General features: G+C 37.8%; 1 protein-coding gene across 1 annotated transcript; it reads left to right on the plus strand.

Moving 5' to 3' along the window:
* Positions 1-10,625: 10,625 nt before the first annotated feature.
* KANTR (KANTR integral membrane protein) lies at positions 10,626-11,463 on the plus strand. The gene has a single exon (XM_064278302.1). The coding sequence runs from the start codon at positions 10,833-10,835 to the stop codon at positions 11,061-11,063; it is 231 nt and encodes a 76-aa protein (XP_064134372.1). The 5' UTR covers positions 10,626-10,832; the 3' UTR covers positions 11,064-11,463.
* The last annotated feature ends 8,324 nt before the right edge of the window (positions 11,464-19,787 follow it).

Raw genomic sequence — 19,787 nt, forward strand, 5'->3', positions numbered from 1 at the left:
CAGTACTCTTCACCTTCTTACAGAATATATAATTTACCTCTTTATTATGTTTGTTGTTTAGAGTCATCTTCCTGATGTATCCCTATTACCTAAAACAGTGCTTGGCACATAGTAGGCTCTGTCAATACATATTTTTTAAATGAATAACTGAACGAATGAACAGGTTTTCCATCTCTACATGATTGTCTGGTGGGACATGCTAAAATTGAATGTGGGTTAGTTTTTTGCTGTGCGGGGCTGTCTTGTGTATTGCAGCATGCTGGGCGTCTCTCACTCATACCCACCAAATGTCACGAGCACTCCAATTATTGTAACAATCAAAAATGCTCCCCAAACGCCCCTTGACTTCCCCAATTACCCAGTGAGAATCCTCTGAGCTCTCTGTTCCACCAGCAGCCCTCGCATACCTCTTACCAAGAGGCTGGGAGGTGGGGATAGGTGCTCCTGATTGCCCTTTCCAGACATTTTTTTGCCTTCCTCTTAAACAACCCATACATTTTTTAGAATTTTTTGATGTTTATTTTAAAATAATTTCAGACTTATAAAAAAGGTATAAAAATAGTACAAAGAATTCCCATATATCATTCACTCAGATTCCCCAAATGTTAACAAATTATGTAACTATAGTTCAGTGATCAAACTCAGGAAATTAACACTGGAAATTAATATTTAGTGAATACAATATTATTAACAAAAGTACAGAATTTGTTCAGATTTTACCAGTGCTTCCATTAGTACGATTTTTCTCTTCTAGGATCCAATCTAGGATCCCACATTATGTCTCCTTAGTCTCCCCTAGCCTGGGACAGTTCCTCAGTTTCCTTTGTCTTTCATGACTTTGATATTTTTGAAGAGTCCTGGCCACTTATTTTATAAAATGTCTTTTATTTTGGGTTTTCCTGATGTTGCCTTGTGATTACATTTCTTATGCATTTTTGGCAAGAATACAACACAAGAAGTGTTGTATCTTAAGTGTTTCATGTCAGAAGGCACATGATATCAATTTGTCCCAATACTGATTTTGTTGACTACTTGGTTAAGGTGCTGTCTGCCAAGTTTCTTCCCTGTCGTTACTCTTTTTTCCTTTGTAATTAATAAGTAATTTATGGAGAGAGACTTTGAATTATGTAATTAACCACCCTGTTTTAATCTCAGATTATCAGACTATACCATCGACTACCCCTCTGTGTCATAGTCATTTAAAGACACACAAATAATTGCCCCATCACTCTTCATTCCTAGAAGGTTTAACTCCTAGCTTACTGTCACTCTCTTTGACACTACTCCGTTCCTAATTCTTAGTGATTTTATCATCCTCGGAAATGATCCTTCCAGTGTTCTTATTTCTCAGTTCTGTGACCTGCTCTCCTACAGTAATCTTGCCCTTCCACCGCATCTTAGCCAATCCACTCCAATAGTCTTACCCTTGATCTTTTCATTACCAATGACTGCATTGCCCTATAATCCTATCCTTCTAGCTCACTCTCTCTGGTATTCCAACTGCAATAATCTTTCAACCCCACTGGGACTTATTATGTTTTACTTCCCCCACATTCTCATGTTTCTCCTTTAATCATCTTAGATTCCATGTTCCATCATTATAATCATTCTCTTGCACACATCCTCACCTCCCTGGCCCCTCTATCACTTCAGCATACTCACCAGGCAAAACCCAACCCTTTTTAAATCCAACTTTCTGTCTGCTCCATGCCTGGACCCATACAGCTCAACATAGCCAGAGAAAAGCCACAGGCTTACTAACTGGTCTTATTTTAAATCTATGAACACTAACCTCAGCTGGTCCCTTAATCCTGTCCACTAGTCTACTGCAGTCCCCTATGACATTCACTCTCCTAGATGACTATTTCACACCTTCTCTCTCTTCTCAAACCTCCAGCATCTCCTCTCCCATCCTTACTCTCAGGTTTCATACTTGACTGAAAAATTAAAAGCATCAGAAGAAAACTTCCACAGATTCCCACCACCACATCCACCCACCGAACAGCATGTATAGTGCCAAACGGCTTACCCTGCTGCTTTCTCTGTTATTAGGGATAAACCATCCCTGCTGTGATCAAAATCTAATCCCTTGCCACGTGAACCAGAGACTCCCCCAGCCTGAGACCAGAAGAACTAGATGGTGCCTGGCTACCACCAATGACAACTCTGACAGGGATCACAACAGGGAGTCCTGGACAGAGCAGGAAAAAATTATAGAACAAAATTCAAACTCACAAAAAAAAGACCAGCTTACTGGTCTGACAGAGACTGGAGGAACCCTTGAGACCGTGGCCACTGCACACTCTGCTAACTCTAAACTCCCGAGCCCGCTTTTCAGACAAAGATTAGACAGGCCTATAAAACAACCAATAACACACGTGAGAAAAGTGCTTCTTAGTTCAATCAAATACATGAGACCGAATGGGCAACTCCTGTCCAAAAGCAAGACAAGAAGGCAGGAACGTACAAGAACTGGGCGAATAGACATAAGGACCCTGGGATGGAAAGGGGGAGCATGTTGTTACATTGTAGGGATTGTAACCAATGTCACAAAACAATGTGTGTATAAATTTTTGAATGAGAAATTGAACTCTAAACTTTCACCTAAAGCACAATTGAAAAAAAATTCCATCCCTCCACTTCAGGCACTAGATCCCATCCCCCCTTACCTATTCAAGGACATCACCCTAGCAATTTCCTCCCCTCTTTCCTGCATCATCAGTTGCCTCCTCTCTACAAGATAATTCCCATCATCACTCAGACATTGTGTTACTGCTTTCATCTTTTTGTTACAGCTTTATTGAGATATATTTCACATACCATAAAATTCACTGATTCAGAGGGGGAATTCAGTGGTTTTTATTATATTCACAGGGTTGTGCAACCATCACCATAATCATTTTTAGAACATTTTCATCATCCCACAAAAGAAACCCCATACCCATTAAACAGTCATTCCCCATTAAACCCCCCCAGCCCTAAACTCGGTGCTGTCGTGTCAGTTCTGACTCATAGTGACCCTATACTTTCTGTCTCTACAGATTTGCTTGCTTTAGACACTTTATATAAATGGAATCATATAATATATTGGCCTTTTATGACTGGATTCTTTCTACTTCCAAAAGATCACGGCCATTGAAAACCCTCTGGAGCACGGTCCTACTCTCAAACACATGCGGTCACCATGAGTCGGAATCGACTTGACGGTTACTGGTTTGATTTTTTTGGTTTTCTTTCACTTAGAAGTGTTTTTGAGTTTCATCCAAGTTTTTATGTGGACATATGTTTTCATATCTCTTGGGCCAAAACCTAAGAGTGGAATTGCTGAGTCATATATTGACTCTGGAGCCCCTGGTGGCACAGTAGTTAAGAGCTCAGGCTACTAAGCAAAAGGTTAGCAGTTCGAATCCACCAGCCGCTCCTCGGAAACCCTATGAGGCAGTTCTACTCTGCCCTATAGGGTCGCTATGAGTCAGAATCAACTTGATGACAATGAGTTTTGTTTTTTTTTTTTTTTTGGTTCTATATCTGACTTTTTGAGGAACTGCCAAATTGTTTTCCAAAGCAGCTACACGATTTTACATTCCCACCAGCAATGTATGAATGTTCCAATTGATTACACTCGGCCTAGTGCATGTAAGGAGCCCTTGTGGCTCAGTGGTTAAGATTTCGGCTGCTAACCAAAAGGTAAGCAGTTCAAATCTACCAACCTCTCCTTGGAAACCCTATGGGGCAGTTCTACTCTGTCCTGTAGGGTCGCAATGAGTCAGAATTAATGGCAACAGGTTTTTGGTTTTTTACTGAGTATAAAGTGGTAACTCATTGTGGTTTTGATTTGCATTTCTACAATAACTAATGGTATTGAACATCTTTTTATGTGTTTATTCAACATTTATATATCTTTGTAGAAATGTCTATTCAAATCTTTAGCTCATTTTTTAAAATAATTTTTCATTGTACTTTAGGTGAAGGTTTACAGAACAAACTAATTTCTCTTTAAACAGTCAGTACACACGTTGTTCTATGACATTGATTAACAACTCCACAACATGTCAACACTCTCCCTTCTAATTGGGTTCCCTATTACCAGCTTTCCTGTTCCCTCCTGCCTCCTAGTCCCTGCCCCTGGGCTAGTGTGCCCCTTTAGTCTCGTTTTTAGCTCGTTTTTAATTAAGTTGTCTTTATTGTTAAATTGTAGGAGTTCTTTATATATTTCAGATACAGGTCTCTTCTCAAATATATGCTTCACAGATATTTTCTCTTATTCTGAGTTGTTCACATTCTTGATGGTGGCCTTTGATGTACCAAAATTTTTAATTTTGGTAAAGCCTAATTTATCTTTTTTTAAACCATTATCTAACTCCTACATTCTCTTCTAGGGATTTTATAGTTTTAGCTCTTACATTTAGGATTTAGGTCTGCTATCCATTTTGAGTTAATTTTGGTATGAGATAGGGATCCAAATTCATTCTTTTGCTTGTGGATATCTGGTTGCCCCAGTAGCTTTTGTTGAAAAAAGTATCCTTTCTCCCATTTAATTGTCATGGCAACCTTGTCAAAAATAATAAATTGACTATCAATCATAAACGTAAAGGTTAATTTCTAGACTCTCAATTTTATTCTATTGATTAACATATATCTGTCCCTGTGCTCGAAACCCTGGTGGCGTAGTGGTTAAGTGCTACCACTGTTAAGAGGTCAGCAGTTCGAATCCGCCAGGCACTCCTTGGAAACTCTACGGGGCAGTTCTACTCTGTCCTATAGGGTCGCTGTGAGTTGGAATTGACTCGACGGCAGTGGGTTTGGTTTGGTTTTTGGTCCCTATGCCAGAACCACACTATCTTGACTGCTGTAGCTGGGTAGTAAGTTTTGAATAAGGAAGTAGGAGTCCTCCACTTTCGTTCTTTTTCAAGATTATTTTGGTATTCTGTGTTGCTTAAATTTCCATATGAATTTTAGGATCCACTTGTCAATTTCTACAAAAAAAATAGCTGGAATTTTGATAGGAATTATGTTGAATCTGTAGATCAATTTGGGGAGTACTTCCATCTTAGCAATGTCAGGTCTTCCTGTACATGACATGGGATGTCTTTCCATGTATTTAGATCTTTAATTTCTTTCAACAGTGTTTTATAGTTTTCAGTGTACAAGTCTTGCCCTTCTTTTGTTGAGTTTATTCCTAGGTATTTTATTATTTTCTCAATTTTACTTTTGGATTGTTTATTGCTAGTATATAGAAATACAATTGATTTTTGTTTATTGATCTTCTCTCCTGCCACATTGCTGAACTTGTTTATTAGTTCAAATAGTTTTTTAATGGATTCCTTAGGATTTTCTATATACACAAGATCATAGCATCTGCAAGTAGAGATAGTTTTATTTCTTCTTTTCCAGTCTGGGGGTCTTTTATTTCCTTTTCATACCTAATTGCCCTGGCTAGACCTTCCAATACAATGCTGACTAGAGGTGGGGAGAATAGACATCCTTTTCTTGTTCTTGATTTTAAGGGGAAAGTACTGTCTTTTTTCCATTAAGTATGATATTAACTGTGAGGTTTTTTTTATAGATACCCTTTACAGGTTGAGGAAGTTCCCTTCTGTTCTTAATTTGTCTAGTGTTTTTGCCATGAATGGGTGTTGGATTTTGTCAAGTGCTTTTTCTGCATCTATTGAGATGACCATGTGGATTTCATGCTTTATTCTGTTAATGTGGTATGTTTGGTTTTCAGATGCTAAACCAATCTTGCACTGCTGGAATAAATCCCATTTGGTCACATTATATAATACTTCTTATATCTTTTTTTTTTAATAATTTTTATTGTGCTTTAAGTGAAAGTTTACAAATCAAGTCAGTCTCTCACACAAAAACTTATATACACCTTGCTACGTACTCCCAACTACTCTCCCTGTAATGAGACGGCCTCCTCCCTCCCTCCTGTCTCTCTTTTCGTGTCCAATTACTTCTTATATCTTATTGGACTTGGTTTGCTAGTATTTTGTTGAAGATTTTGCATCTATATTCATAAGGGATATTGGTCTCTAGTTTTCTTTTCTTCTAATATCTTTTCTGGTCTGGGTATCAGAGTAATACTGTCTGCATAGAATGAATTAGAGATCGCAAATTCACCAAGTTCTCATTCCACCATTCCATTGATCTCCTATTGCTCCTGTATTTTAAAAGAATTAAAAACCCTCCTTATCCCACATTCCGTTGCAACTATGACTCTGTTTCTGTAGTCCCCTAACAGCAAAAACTCTCCAAAAGAGTTGTCTGTCCTCATTTCTTCCTACTCTTCTTCCATTCTCTCTTTTTTCATTTTTTGTTAGATATATAATAAAAGAATTTATATATATATATATTTCCTACTATTCTATTTTTGGAAGAGTTTGTGAAGGATTGGTGTTTGTTTTATATATGTCAATTTTTTGTTGTTCTTTCTCTGTTCCTTGAGTCCTTTTCTTTGTATTAAGTAGCTCTTTTCTGCTATAACTTTTTTTTAATTAATTTTTATTAAGCTTCAAGTGAACATTTACCATTCCAATCAGTCTGTCACATGTAGGTTTACATACATCTTACTCCCTTCTCCCACTTGCTCTCCCCCTATTGAGTCAGCCCTTTCAGTCTCCGTTTCGTGCTAATTTTGCCATCTTCCCTCTCTCCCTATCTTCCCATCCCCCCTCCAGTCAAGAGTTGCCAACACACTCTCCAGTGTCCACCTGATTTAATTAGCTCACTCTTCATCAGCATCTCTCTCCCCCCCCCACTGACCAGTCCTTTTCATGCCTGATGATTTGTCTTCGGGGATGGTTCCTGTCCTGTGCCATCAGAAGTTCTGGGGAGCATTGTCTCTGGGATTCCTCTAGTCGCAGTCATACCATTAGGTATGGTCTTTTTATGAGAATTTGGGATCTGTATCCCATTGGTCTCCTGCTCCCTCAGGAGTTGTCTGTTGTGCTCCCTGACAGGGCAGACATCGATTGTGGCCAGGCACCAACTAGTTCTTCTGGTCTCAGGATAATGTAGGTCTCTGGTTCATGTGGCCCTTTCTGTCTCTTGGGTTCTTAGTTGTCGTGTGACCTTGGTGTTCTTCCTTTGCCTTTGCTCCAGGTGGGTTGAGACCAATTGATGTATCTTAGATGGCCGCTTGTTGGCATTTAGGACCCCAGGCGCCACAATTCAAAGTGGAATTCTGCTATAACTTTTTAATTCCCTTATTTCTTTTACTATGTATTTTTTGAGTTAAGTTCTTAGTGGTTGCCCAGGGGCTTACAATTAACATCTAATGTGAAACAATCTATTATGGAAAAAAATAACTAACTTAATTTCAGTAATGTGCATAAATTTTGCTGTGATACACCACCACTTCCTCTCCTTCCTCTGTACTATTGTCATACAAATTAAATCTGTATACATTAAAAGCCCATCAACACAGTTTTATAATTATTGTTTTTCTTCATTCTTCTTTATTTCTGCTTCTCAGGTTGGGTAATCTCTATTGACCTGTCTTCAAGTTAGCTTTTTCTTTCTTCTGCCAGCTTAAATCTGTTGTTGAACCCCACTAGTGAATTTTTCATTTCAGTTATTGTGCTTTTCAACTCAGATTTTCCATTTGATTCTTTTTTATAATTTCTCTTTGTTGATATTCTTTATTTGGCAACAGGACATTCTCCAAAAAAAAAACTACTTCCCTTTAATTCTTTAGACTTGGTTTCCTTTAGTTCTTTGAACATATTTATAATAGCTAATTTAAAGCCTTTGTCTGTTAAGTCCAAAACATGGACCACCTCAGGGACATTTTCTGTTGACTGCTTTTTTCCTGTGTATGTGGCATTTTTTATGTGGCATACTTTCCTGTTTCTTTGAATGTCTCACAATTTTTTGTTGAAAACTAGACATTTTAAATAAGCTATTCTAACAACTCTGGTATCAGATTCATCCACCCCCAAGGTTTGTTGCTGTTGCTTTTTTGTGATATTTCTTGTGGTTTCTTGTTTCTGTTTATTTATTTAGTGATTTTCCTGGACTAATTCTGTAGATTGTATATTCCCTGCAGTGTGTGGTCCCTGAGTTCTCTGCTAGATTTTTTTAAGTTCTTATTTTTATTTTTAAACCTGGCTTCCTAGAGGTCACACCTGGGTAATTATAATTTGGTGGTTGGCCAAAGATTAGCACTGTAAAGTTGCTGTTTTCCCTTTCCATACTCTGTTCCTTAGAATAATCTAGCTCACCCTCAAGGAGGGAGGGTGGAATTAAACTCTACCTCCTGGAGGGGGTTGTAACTACAACATTATTTGGAATTCTGAAGGAAGACTTGTCTCTTCTCCAATTATTTAATTATTTATTTGTTTATATCAATATGAGCTCATACATATTTAATAATTTGAGTTATAATCTAATACTATATTATGTTTTTTTGCTCAAATAGTTATAGCTTAGGCCACTCAGGGCTCTTTCATGCTGGCTCCTGTGTTATAGCTTAGGCCACTCAGGGCTCTTTCATGCTGGCTCATTTTGTTTTTGAGTGCTTCCTTACTTTTTTGGCACTACACGATGTTCCAGGTTCATGTAGTATTTTCCTGCCCCAGCCCTAGAATCAGCCATCTCTCCAGGAAGCCCTGATTCCTTTAATTGGAGAACCGTATCTTTTATTATTTCTTACAAGTTGTCTGTAGATTCTTTTGTGTGTTCTATGTTGATAATCATATCAACTATAAATAATAACAGTTCAGGGTTTTTTTTTTCTTCACAGTCTTTATACCTTTATTTGTTTTGTCTGACCAAGATAACCAAGACCTCCAGTACAGTGCTGAATAGCAAAGGTGATAGTGGACCTCCTTGTCTCGTTGCATATTTTACAGGAAATGCCACTAACTTTTCCATGTTAAGAATGATATTTGCTGTAGGTTTCTACAGGTTTTACCAGGTTAAGCAAGTTCCATCCTATTCCTCTATGCTAAGAGGTTTTCTTTTTGGTTTTTTTTTTTTTTAATCATGAAAGAGTGTTGATTTTTTTTTTAATCAAATGCTCTTTCTGTTTCTTAGGATGCTTATGCATTTTTTCCTTCAATAACCTGATAATGTGGTAAATGCCATTTATAGATTTTTCTGATGTTGTACCACTTTTGCATTTCTGGTAATAAACACAACTTTTCCTTTATATATAGTACAGGATTTGGTTTAAGGGGCCCTGGTGGCACAGTGGTTAAGCACTCAGCTACTGATGGAAATGTTGGTGGTTCAAACCCACCAGTCACTCCTTGGGAGAAAGATGTGGCAATCTGCCTCTATACAGATTAGAGCCTTGGAAACCCTATGGGGCAATTCTACTCTGTCCGGTAGGGTCATTATATGTCAGAATCAACTCGTCAGCAATAGGTTTTTTTTTTTTAATTTGATTTGCTAATTTTTTGTTAGGATTTTTTCATCTACGCCCATGAGTGACATTGATCTTTAATTTTCCTTTTACATGATGCCCTCATTTGCTTTTGGTATCAAGGTTCACTGGCATAGAATGAATCAGGAAGTGTTCCCTCTTACAAGTCTCTGGAAGATGATGTATGACTTTGGAATAATCTGATCCTTGAAAGTTTGGTAGAACTCTCCAGTAAAACCATCAGGGTCTGATTTTTTTCCTTTTTAATTTTGAACTAGTATTAAACTTCTTAAATAAAATCTTATAAAACTTTTAAATGAGAAACTTAAAATTTGCCTCCATAACATATTGTTTTATATCAGGTTTTATGCTTGAAATAGCCACACACAAATCCTGATCAAGGCTTCTTAATGATGAATTCTTCAAGATCTTGACAGCCACTGTCAACAAAAATCTGTTTGCACAAGTAGGTGATAAAATATTTAAAACCATTTTTAACTTGTTCAAAAATGTATAACAATTGAAATCATATCTAACAGTTTTTTTTTGTTTCACTGACAAATATATTGTTGAAATTTCTTGTGATAATGTGAGTATATTTCAAATCCATTTGAACATTTTCGTATTAACTATTCCAAAATAATGATGAAGCTCTTATTTGCAGACTATGCATCATTGTTAGAACCATCACCCTGCAGCTAGTTTGGACACCACTAAAAGGGCACACCAGCTGCAAACGGATAGAATTCGTGAAGATAGAGTTTCAGGGCTGCCACCTGGAGCTACACCCTCCAGAAGCCCCTGCTTGGCCTCCCTGCATCCAACCAGCCACATCTCTGTGCATGGTGTTTCTTGGAAACTGGAACATAGACTCTTCCAGCAGCTCTACAGACTCCTTGTCTTCAGTGAGCACAAGACCACGCAGCTGACTACTGAAGAGGATGTCCAGGTGATAAAGCACCTCCTTGGCCCCACTTAACATGTTTACTGCAAAGCAGTAACCGAGTGCTGGATGTTATTCATTTGTACTCACCACCTCCATGAACTTTAGAGGGATTATTTGTCAGACCCCACTTCACTAAGGGCCCTCCTCTAAGGATCTCCAAAGGAGGTTACCCATAGGGAGAGGTGGCTTGCCTAGGGTCTCCATTGCCACAGGTCCCACCTGGACACCTCAAGGGCTGAGGAGATCAATATCTCTTCACCTACCTGTAATCCACATACCAACTAGAAAGCTCTGCCTGCCAGTTTTTGTTTGGTTGGTTGTTTTTTGATAGGAAGATTTCTAGCTACTGCTTCAATTCCTTTTATAGGTATAAGACTATTCTGAATTTCTTTTTCTTCTCGAATCAATTTTGTTATATTTTTCTAGGAATTGGTACATTTTACCTACATTTTCAAATTTATTGGCATAAAGTTCCCTTATATTTTTATTCTCTGCTGTATCTAATCTGTAGTTATGTCTCCTTTTTCATTGTTAATATTGGTTATTTGTGCCTTCTCACTTTTTTTCTTGATCAATCTCACCAGAAGTTTGTCTATTTTATTAGTCTTTTCAAAGAACCAACTTTTGGCTTTGTTGCTCCTTTCTATTGTGTCTTTGTTTTCTATTTCACTAATTTCGGCTCTTATCTTTTTTGATCTCCTTCCTTCCACATTCTTTGGGTTTATTCTTTTGTTCTTTTTCTAGCTTCTTAAATTGGACATTGAGCTCATTAATTTTCACCCTTTCTTGTATTCTGATTTGTGCATTTAAGGATATAAATTGCTCTCTATAACTACTGCTTTTCTACAAGTTTAGATATATAATATGTTCATTGTTATTCAATTCCAAGTCCTTTTACGTTTCCATAACCCATGAGTTAATGTAGAAGTATGCTTTTAAATTTCTAAATGCTCGAGGATTTTAAATCTTACCTCTTTGTTATTGAAACCTGTCTTAATTGCATTATGGTCAGAGGATGTGATCAGTGTGATAACAACCCTGAAATTTATTGAGACTTGTTTTAGCTGTAGTACGTGATCAATTTTTTTAATGTTTCCTATGTGATTTATAAAAATGTGTGTTCTCTAATTGTTAAATACAGGGTTTTACATATGTCTGTTATCAAGTTTATTAATTGTGTTCAGATTTTCTTTATCTGTACTGATTTGTTGTGATATACCAATAATTGAAAGAAGTGTGTTAATATTCAACTATGATGGTGGATTTATCAATTTCTCCTTGTAGTTCTATCATTTTTTGCTTTATATACTTTGAGATTATTTTATTAGGAACATTCAAATTAAGAATTGTTGTATATTCCTGGTGAATTGAGCCTTTAATCCTTATATAATGACCCTCTCTACCCCAATAACACATTTTTCCTTGAAGTCTGTTTTATATTATGGTAATATATCAACGCAAGCTTTTCTTTTTGTTATTTGTGCGGTATACAATTTTCCATCCTTTTACTTTTCAATATTTTCATGCCTTCATACTTTAACTATGTGTCTTGTAAACAGCATATGTGTGAACTTTTAAAAAAATCTAATCCGATGGTCATTGTCTTTTAATGGGCAAGTTTGGTCTGTGTATATTTACTTTGATATATTCAGACTTTTTTCTACCATCACACTTTTTTATTTCTATTTGCCCCTGTCTCACCTTTTCTATGCTTCATTTTTCTCTTTTCTTTCCAATTTTTTGGTTTTGAATTTTTTTAATTCGTTTTTTTCCTCCTTATGATTTGGAATTTACATATTCTTTTTCTGTTCTTTCTGTGGTTATCCTTCAAATTTTATCATACATGTTTAACTTACAAAGTCTGAAGTTAAATGGTATTTTCATCCCCATCTTGAAGAATACAAGCACCTTAGAAACCCTTCAACTCTAGTCATTTACATGCTGTTGTTTTCAAGTATGTTAGTTCTTTTTTTTTCCTAAGCTCACAAATTATTATTATTTTGTATAGACAGTGTTTGTTTGGACTTAGTTGCATACATTCTTGCATCTCAAAGCATCTTTTTGAGTCATTCTCCTTCATTGTGAATGCAGAGTTTCTTGTTGTTAGGTGCCATTGAGTCAATTTTAACTAAAAGCAACCACATGGGACAGAGTAGAACTGCCCCATAGGGTTTTCTTGGCTGTAATCTTTCAGAAGCAGATTGCCAGGTCTTTCTCCTGCGGAGCCGCTGGGTGGGGTTGAACTGCCAACCTTTCGGTTAACAGCCAAGTGCTTAACTGTTTGGCACCACCAGGGCTCCTTGAATACAATGCTTAGATATTCTTTAAGTGCAGTTCTCTTGGTGTTAAATTCTCCCAGTCTTTGTTATATGTAAATGTCTTTATTTTACCCTCACTCTTGAAAGATAATTTACTACAGGTGTTTTTGCCTAACATTTAGAATATATAATCCCATCTTCTTTTACCTTTGACAAGTCTGCTTTGTTGCTCTTGAGAAGTCTAATTGCTGTTTTTTGGAGGTGTTTTGTTCTTACGCTGGCTGCTCCTAAAATCTTTTCTCTCTGACTTTTATTTTTGAAGAAAGGTGTGTAGGGTTCCTGCAGTTTCATTCTAACATATTTAGGCATGTATTTCTTTATTCTACTTTGGAAAAGTTTTGCTTCATGGCTTAGTAGATTTATGTTTTCCATAATTTCTGGAAAATTCTCAGCCATTATCTCTTCAAATATTGCCTTTCTTCTACTATTTCTATTTTCTTCTTTATCAGACCATAAATAGGTATATTTTGGACCTCCTCATTCTGTCATCCATATCTCCTAACATCTCTAATATTTTCTCTCTCTTTATCTTCTTGTGTTTCATTTTGGGCAAATTCTACATCTATATCTTTCAGTTTACTGACTCTCTATTCAGCTGTGTCTAATCTGATGTTTAATCTGTCCATTGGGTTATTTCAACAATTTTTATATTTTTCATTTGTATAAGCTTCATGTGTTTTACTTGCTAATCTGCCTAGTCATTCCTAATAGTCTCTTGTTGCTTGCTCATCTTTGTGATTGCAACATTATTTCTTTAAACATTTCATACAATTTTTGTTTAATCAATATTCATTCTTACATGAGTATGGCATTGTAAATGTTGTTTACATCTAAAACACATTACATATCCTTTCTTGTGCACTGTTTGTTTTTCTAGGAGCTAATAATTGTCTTTTTTTTTGTATAGTGTTCTAGGACCTATTACAAATTCTTCCCTGAAATGCTTTTTAAAATTCAAGTCAGATCATATCCCTCCTCTGCTCAAAATCCTCCCATGGCTCCCAGCTCCCTCAGAATAAAAATAAAAACCAAAGTCCTTGCCATGGCCTGAAAGTACCCAAACAGTCTGGCCCCTGTTTCTTCTCTGACCTCATTACGTGTCACTCTCCTTATCACTCACTTCGCTCCAGTCACACTGGCCTCCTTGCTATTCCTCAAACATACTACCAAGTGCCCTTCACAGGGCTTTTGTACATGCTGTTCTCGCTGCCTGAAACACTCTTCCTCCAAGATAATCTGATAACTTGTCTGCCCACTTCCAATGTGCTCAAATGTTACCTCCTTAGAGAGGCATTTCCTGACCAACAAATCTAAAATAGCCCCATTCACCAGTTCTTTCTATCCCCTTATCCTACTTTATGTCTTATGTTTTTCTACAAAGTGCTGATCACCACCTGATATATTTAATATTTATTTATTGTAGTTAGTGTGTGTCTCTCCCCAGTAGACTGTAAGCTCCATGAAAACAGGGACTTTTGTTCACTCCTGTATCCCCAGTGTCAAGAGCAGTGCATGGTAATATTTAGAAGATAATAAATATTTGTGGAACAAACTGAATTAATTAATTAACATGGAGGATAGAGAGACAAATGCCTTGAATACTAGGCTAGGCCTGGGGGCTTGAATGCTATGCTGGGGAGCTTGGATATCATTGTTCAGAGGGGTGGAGACTGTGAAGAAGCAATGAGGATAGCTCTAGAGTTCTTATGAAAAGTTCTCAGTTCCTAGCGTGGCGACTGACAAAACTCCATGTTCTCTGTTTGACTGGTTCTGCACCCTAGAGCTCCTCAAGGAAAACCTGCCTCTTTTTCAAACAGCTTCCAAACTTGTGTTGTCGGGCCTGCCTGTTACTTGATGAAAAACAAAGCCCCAGCTTTGACTGGACCTTCTGATCCCAACTAGGAAGCCCCTTCCTCTTGCCCTGTGGGGGACTGTTTCTTGGTCCTTATGCCAGCATAACCTCTCCCCCGCCACACACACATTAGGCTTTTTCTGTGGTACCTGAGGGAGGGGATGTTGTGTGCAGAAGCAGCCATAATGCCTGGCACATAGTAAGTGCTATTATAGTGGTGAATACTACAGGGAGGTAAGTCTTATTAGTGCAAGACTTTTTTTCCATTGTTAAGGCTACAACAAGCTGCAGGTTTTAGTCCTGATTTTACCCCTGAATCCTTTGGAGACCATCCTGGTTCTAGTGTTCCTGCCTTTTGGATACTAATTATGTTGTCTAATGTTGTGGCCTTCTGGTTTTGTGTCTCATGCCATCCGTGTACACAGAGCCCTCTGGTACCCCACTGGAGACCTCCCTCTCCAGCCAGCATTAGTTCATTGATCATTATCACACTGGGTTCAATCATCCAACCAGTTACAAGTTCAGTTGAAAAAAGTTTGACTAAAGACCTGCTATGTGTGAGATCCCCTGCTCTACACGAGAATGAACAAAGTTTGTTCCCAGACACAGAACCATAATTTCAGAGCAGTGTAGTCAGTGCAATAACAGTAGTAGGCACAATAGACTGAGAACCCCAATAGGAACACATAACCCAGCTCAGGAGACCAGAAAAGTTTTCTTAGAAGTGATGGCACATATGAACTGAATCTTAAAAGATAACTAGGATTCTACTAGGTGATTAACAAGGGGGATGAGAGGTCAGTCCAGGCAGAGGGTACAGCATGGGCAAAGGCCCAAAGATGGGAAGCAACATGGTGTATACAAACTTGCCTAACTACACTCCCAGTTCACTTGTCTTTCCATAAGATCATCCTGGAAGACTTTGGCACATACAAAAATCCAGACATGAGTTTGTGGCCTTCCCTGGCATGTCAGTCTGGTAACTATTCAGAAAGGCAATGAGAGGTTGGTCTGACATGACTGTTCGTGAGCTCATCCACACCAGCTTCCAGTATCCCTGGCTTCCTTGTCTAGACCATGGAGTTTATGTGACCTGTTTCCTTCACACCTCCCCTGGGGTCAGCGTGTTGCCCCAGGAGTTTTGGCATTCATTCACACCCATAATAATACAAGAAATGTGGGTTTTGGAGTCTGGCAGGCCCAATTTCAAAGCATGGAGCCCCCACATCTTTATTGTGTGACCTTAGCCAATTCACCTACTTTCTCTGAGTATCAGTTTCCTCATCAGTAAAATGGGGCTTGTGTCCACCTTGGATGGTTGCTGTGAATATTAGAGTGTATGTAAAGTGCCTGGCATCTTGTCACTGTTTATTAAACACCTACTACTATATTTTTTTTTTTTTTACTATAGGGTCGCTGTGAGTCTGAATCAACTTGACAGCAACAGATTTAGTTTGGTTTGGTTTACTATCAGTATTAAAGGGAGAACATCGTAGTGGTTAAAAGCATGAGCTGTAGCTCCAGGATTTGGATTGTAGCTCAACTACTGTGACCTTGGTTCAAATACTGGATCCGATACTAAAGCCTTAGTTTTCTCATTTGTAAATTAGGGTTACTGTACCTACCTCAGGGTTATTTTGTGTATTATTATAGCAGTGTAAGATATGCAGACCCCTCCCTGACCTGCCCCCTCTAGGGACCCCGTTCTCAAGGGAAACTACCCCCTCTTCAGCCTTTTCTCTAAGGCTGACAAAGAGGACAGGTTTGCCCTCTCGGTGTCATCGAGCTGCCATCTTATGGGAATTTTCTAATGTTAATCTGCTCTTGTGTTTATGGGATCAAACCCAACATTTTTATGGTATATTAGTCTTTTTTTATTCATCCTGAATTTGGTTTGCTAATAATTTGTTTAGTATTTTTACATCTTTGGTCATGAATAATTTTCCTTTCTCTACCATGTTTGCCTAGTCAAGTTTATACTGGTATCATCCAATAAGTATAGTTTTCCAGGAATTGGTCCAGTCCATCTAAGTTTCCAAATTCATTTTATTCTCTTATTTTTTTTAATTTCTGCTTTACATTGCTCACATTAGCTTTGCCTTTTCTCTCTTTTTTGAGTTTTTTTTAAGTGGTTAGCCTTATAATTTTACCATACATATTTAGCCTAAAGTCTAAACATTATTATAACTGCCCACCCAAACAATACAATCTTATAAAACATTTAATGTCTCTCAATTTATATGTTACTGTTTTCTAATATTTTAGTTCTTCATTTTTTAAACGCCAAACTCCCCAAAATAGACATTAATGATACTATTATTTTATGCAGACAGTATTTAGATTTAAATACTTGTTTACAATATCATTTGCTGACCTTCCTTCTTACACCTCAGACTTCCCTTTTTGGAATTTTTTCCTCCTTGAAATATTTATTTTAGAAGATCCTTTAGTGCAAATCTCTTAATTGGAAACTCCCTCAATCTGTGTCCGTTTGTAAATGACTTTCTTTTTCTTCTTGGAAGATAGGTTTGTTGGATACCCAATTCTAAATTACCTTTTTTTTTCTTAACACTTAGAAAATGTTACAGCATTCTCTTTTGGTTGCTCTTGAGAAGTCTGCTGTCAGTCTAAACTGTTGTCATCTGTAGGTGTTCTTTCTCTCTGGCTGCTTTGACTATTACTCGACTCTAAGAGCTATTTTTTGTTCTTTAAATATTCCTTTTTATAGCTTCCTGATCTTGCTTTATTTTTTTCTTGTCACTCTGAGGACATTAAATAATAGTGTTTTTTAAGTGTTTTCCCTGCATAATTTCTGTTTCCATGTATGTATATTTGTGTGTCAGCAGCAGTGAGAAACTCTCCCTGATGCCAAATTTGGCCAAAGGCACCACAGATGCCAAAGGCGTAACATATTCTGAAGGCTTATAGATAGTTTTTGTAGATTGTGTGTGTGGTAGGGGGGAGCATCTCTCTATTAATGTACAACCCTGAATCAGGGCCACAACTTATGTCACTTGAGAGTATGGTAGTATAGTGGACTTTGGAGCCAGACTGCATGGGTTCAAATACTCAATCTGCCTTTTCATAGCTGAACAAGTCACTTAACCTCTATATTCTTTAGTTTCTTCTTCTGTAAAAATGGGGTAATAGTAGTACTTACTTCATAAGGTTGTTGAGGGTATTAAATGTGTTAATATATATAAGGTGTTTAGAGGAGTGCCTGTTACATACCTACAGCTAATGTAAGCACTTTCTGTGTGTTTGCTATTGTTGCCATGATTAATTTTGTGCTGAAGGGATTTACGGGAGTAGAAGAGCTTCTGTGGTACAATGAGGAAAGCACAGAGTATATCCTGCCCTGTATGTTCCCCCCAATATCTTGGAAACAAAAGCCATCCACAAAAAACACAAAGTCAGGAGTTTGAAGGAGTTATTTGGGCACTTTAGGGTCTGAGATATCAAGTTCATTAGGTAGTCACACTGGTACAGGATTCTCTAGTGGGAAAATGGAAAGCATTGTTTAAGGGTGGGCACCTCTGGAGAAGAGACCCATTTTGGATTTTTCCTCATTGGAGAAGAGCAATACCAAATGGGGGAGGAGTGACAGTGAGGGGTTAACCTAGGATAAGCAATTTCCTAAGGCACAGTCTCTTTAAAGCATTTAATAATGCTTTTCTCTTCAGAACTTACCTGTCAGATAATGAGATACTTGAAAAGGGCGTGAAGGCTTTTCAGGTTGGGAACATGCCTCAGTTGAGGGACAAGACTGCTTCCAGGAGTTGATTCACACTCTCAGAGGTAGGACTGACCACATCAAAAACACTTTCTTTGTTCTAAATTACCTTGAGCCCTCTTTAAGTTTGGGAAAGGTCCCAGCCTTAGTAACCATCCCAGACACAGTCTAAATGATGTGAATAGGAGGAGTGGATCATTCTGAACAGAGGGGCTTGGTGGGGAGGCAAATTTGAGAAAACATTAATGTCAAAAGTTAAAGTTCAGGGGGGCACTAAGCTTTTGTTAAGGGTGATGGAAAAATTTGAAAACAGTGGTGATGGTTGCACACCAGGATGAACATAATTAATGTCATTGGATTGTACATATAAAAAATGTTGAAATGGCAAATGTTTTGTTTTACCACAATAAAAAAATGAAAGTTTAAGAGATGCAAAAATTATAAACAAATTTTATCAAATCAAATCCAACAATATATTAAAAGGATAATATATCACAACCAAGTAGGGTTTATCCCAGGAATGCAGGGTTAGTTTAACGTTAGAAAATCGGTGAATGCAATTCAGCTCTTTTGGTGCTTCCTGGATTGTTAAGAACATCCATATATGGGAGAGAGTGCAGCACTTCTCTGAGGACAGTGGAGGCCCCGTGCTGGGACTCCTCCCAGACCTTGCCTGATACATCTCTTCACTTGTATCCTTGTATCCTTTCTGGTTATAATAAATGGGTAACTGCTGTAAATTTCTTGAGGGCAGAAACCTTGTCTTTTTTAATCATCTCAACAACGCTTTAAGTGGTTCCTAGGCCTGCATACCATATCCTCTGTAATCTGGCACTTGTATACCTTTCCAGCCTGGTCTCCAGCTACTCCCCAGGACTCACTCTGTACTGCAGAAACACCACAGCACCCACACTGTCTCATTCTTCTGCGCTGGAGTGAATCCTGCCTCCACTCTCAGAAGCTATGTGACGTGGGGCTTTTGCAAATTGCTTTGTCTTAATTTTCTCGTTTGCATAATGGAAATAGGAGGAGTGCTCATTTCACAGAATTGTTATGAGGATTAAATGAGATTTGTGTAAGTTAGGCACTTAGCATGGAGCTTGATACATAGTAAGCATTCAAAAAATTTAGCAATTATTACTCTTATCACTGTTCCTCTACATAGCTAAACTTTCACTGCTCACGTATAACACTATAATATGATTTGTTCATGTGTAGAATCCACACCAGAGTGTAATCTCCTTTAAAAAAGCAGCCATGTATTATCTTGTATTTTAGCACAGTGCCTGGCACATTACGGGTACTTATTAAATTGGACTATTTAATACTACCCATCATTCAAGGCCCAGTTGAACTCCCCTCTCCTCCACTAATATTTATCTAACGATTCCAGTCCTTTGGATTTTCCCTTCCCAGAATTCTTGGACCACTGCCTGACTAATCATATGCTATCTTGCATTATATGTAGAAGTGTTGTTTCAATGAGGCTACAAGCTCCTCCAGGGCAGACACCATGTGTTATATTGTTTGTCTGCCCAGTAACATCTAGTATTTTCAGTTGCAAA

Source organism: Loxodonta africana, chromosome X (assembly GCF_030014295.1).
Source record: "Loxodonta africana isolate mLoxAfr1 chromosome X, mLoxAfr1.hap2, whole genome shotgun sequence".
Taxonomy (NCBI): domain Eukaryota; kingdom Metazoa; phylum Chordata; class Mammalia; order Proboscidea; family Elephantidae; genus Loxodonta; species Loxodonta africana.

Excerpts from the sequence above, each read along its gene's own strand:
- KANTR (XM_064278302.1), top strand. The coding sequence starts at position 10,833 with ATGTCTCCTTTTTCATTGTTAATATTGGTTATTTGTGCCTTCTCACTT.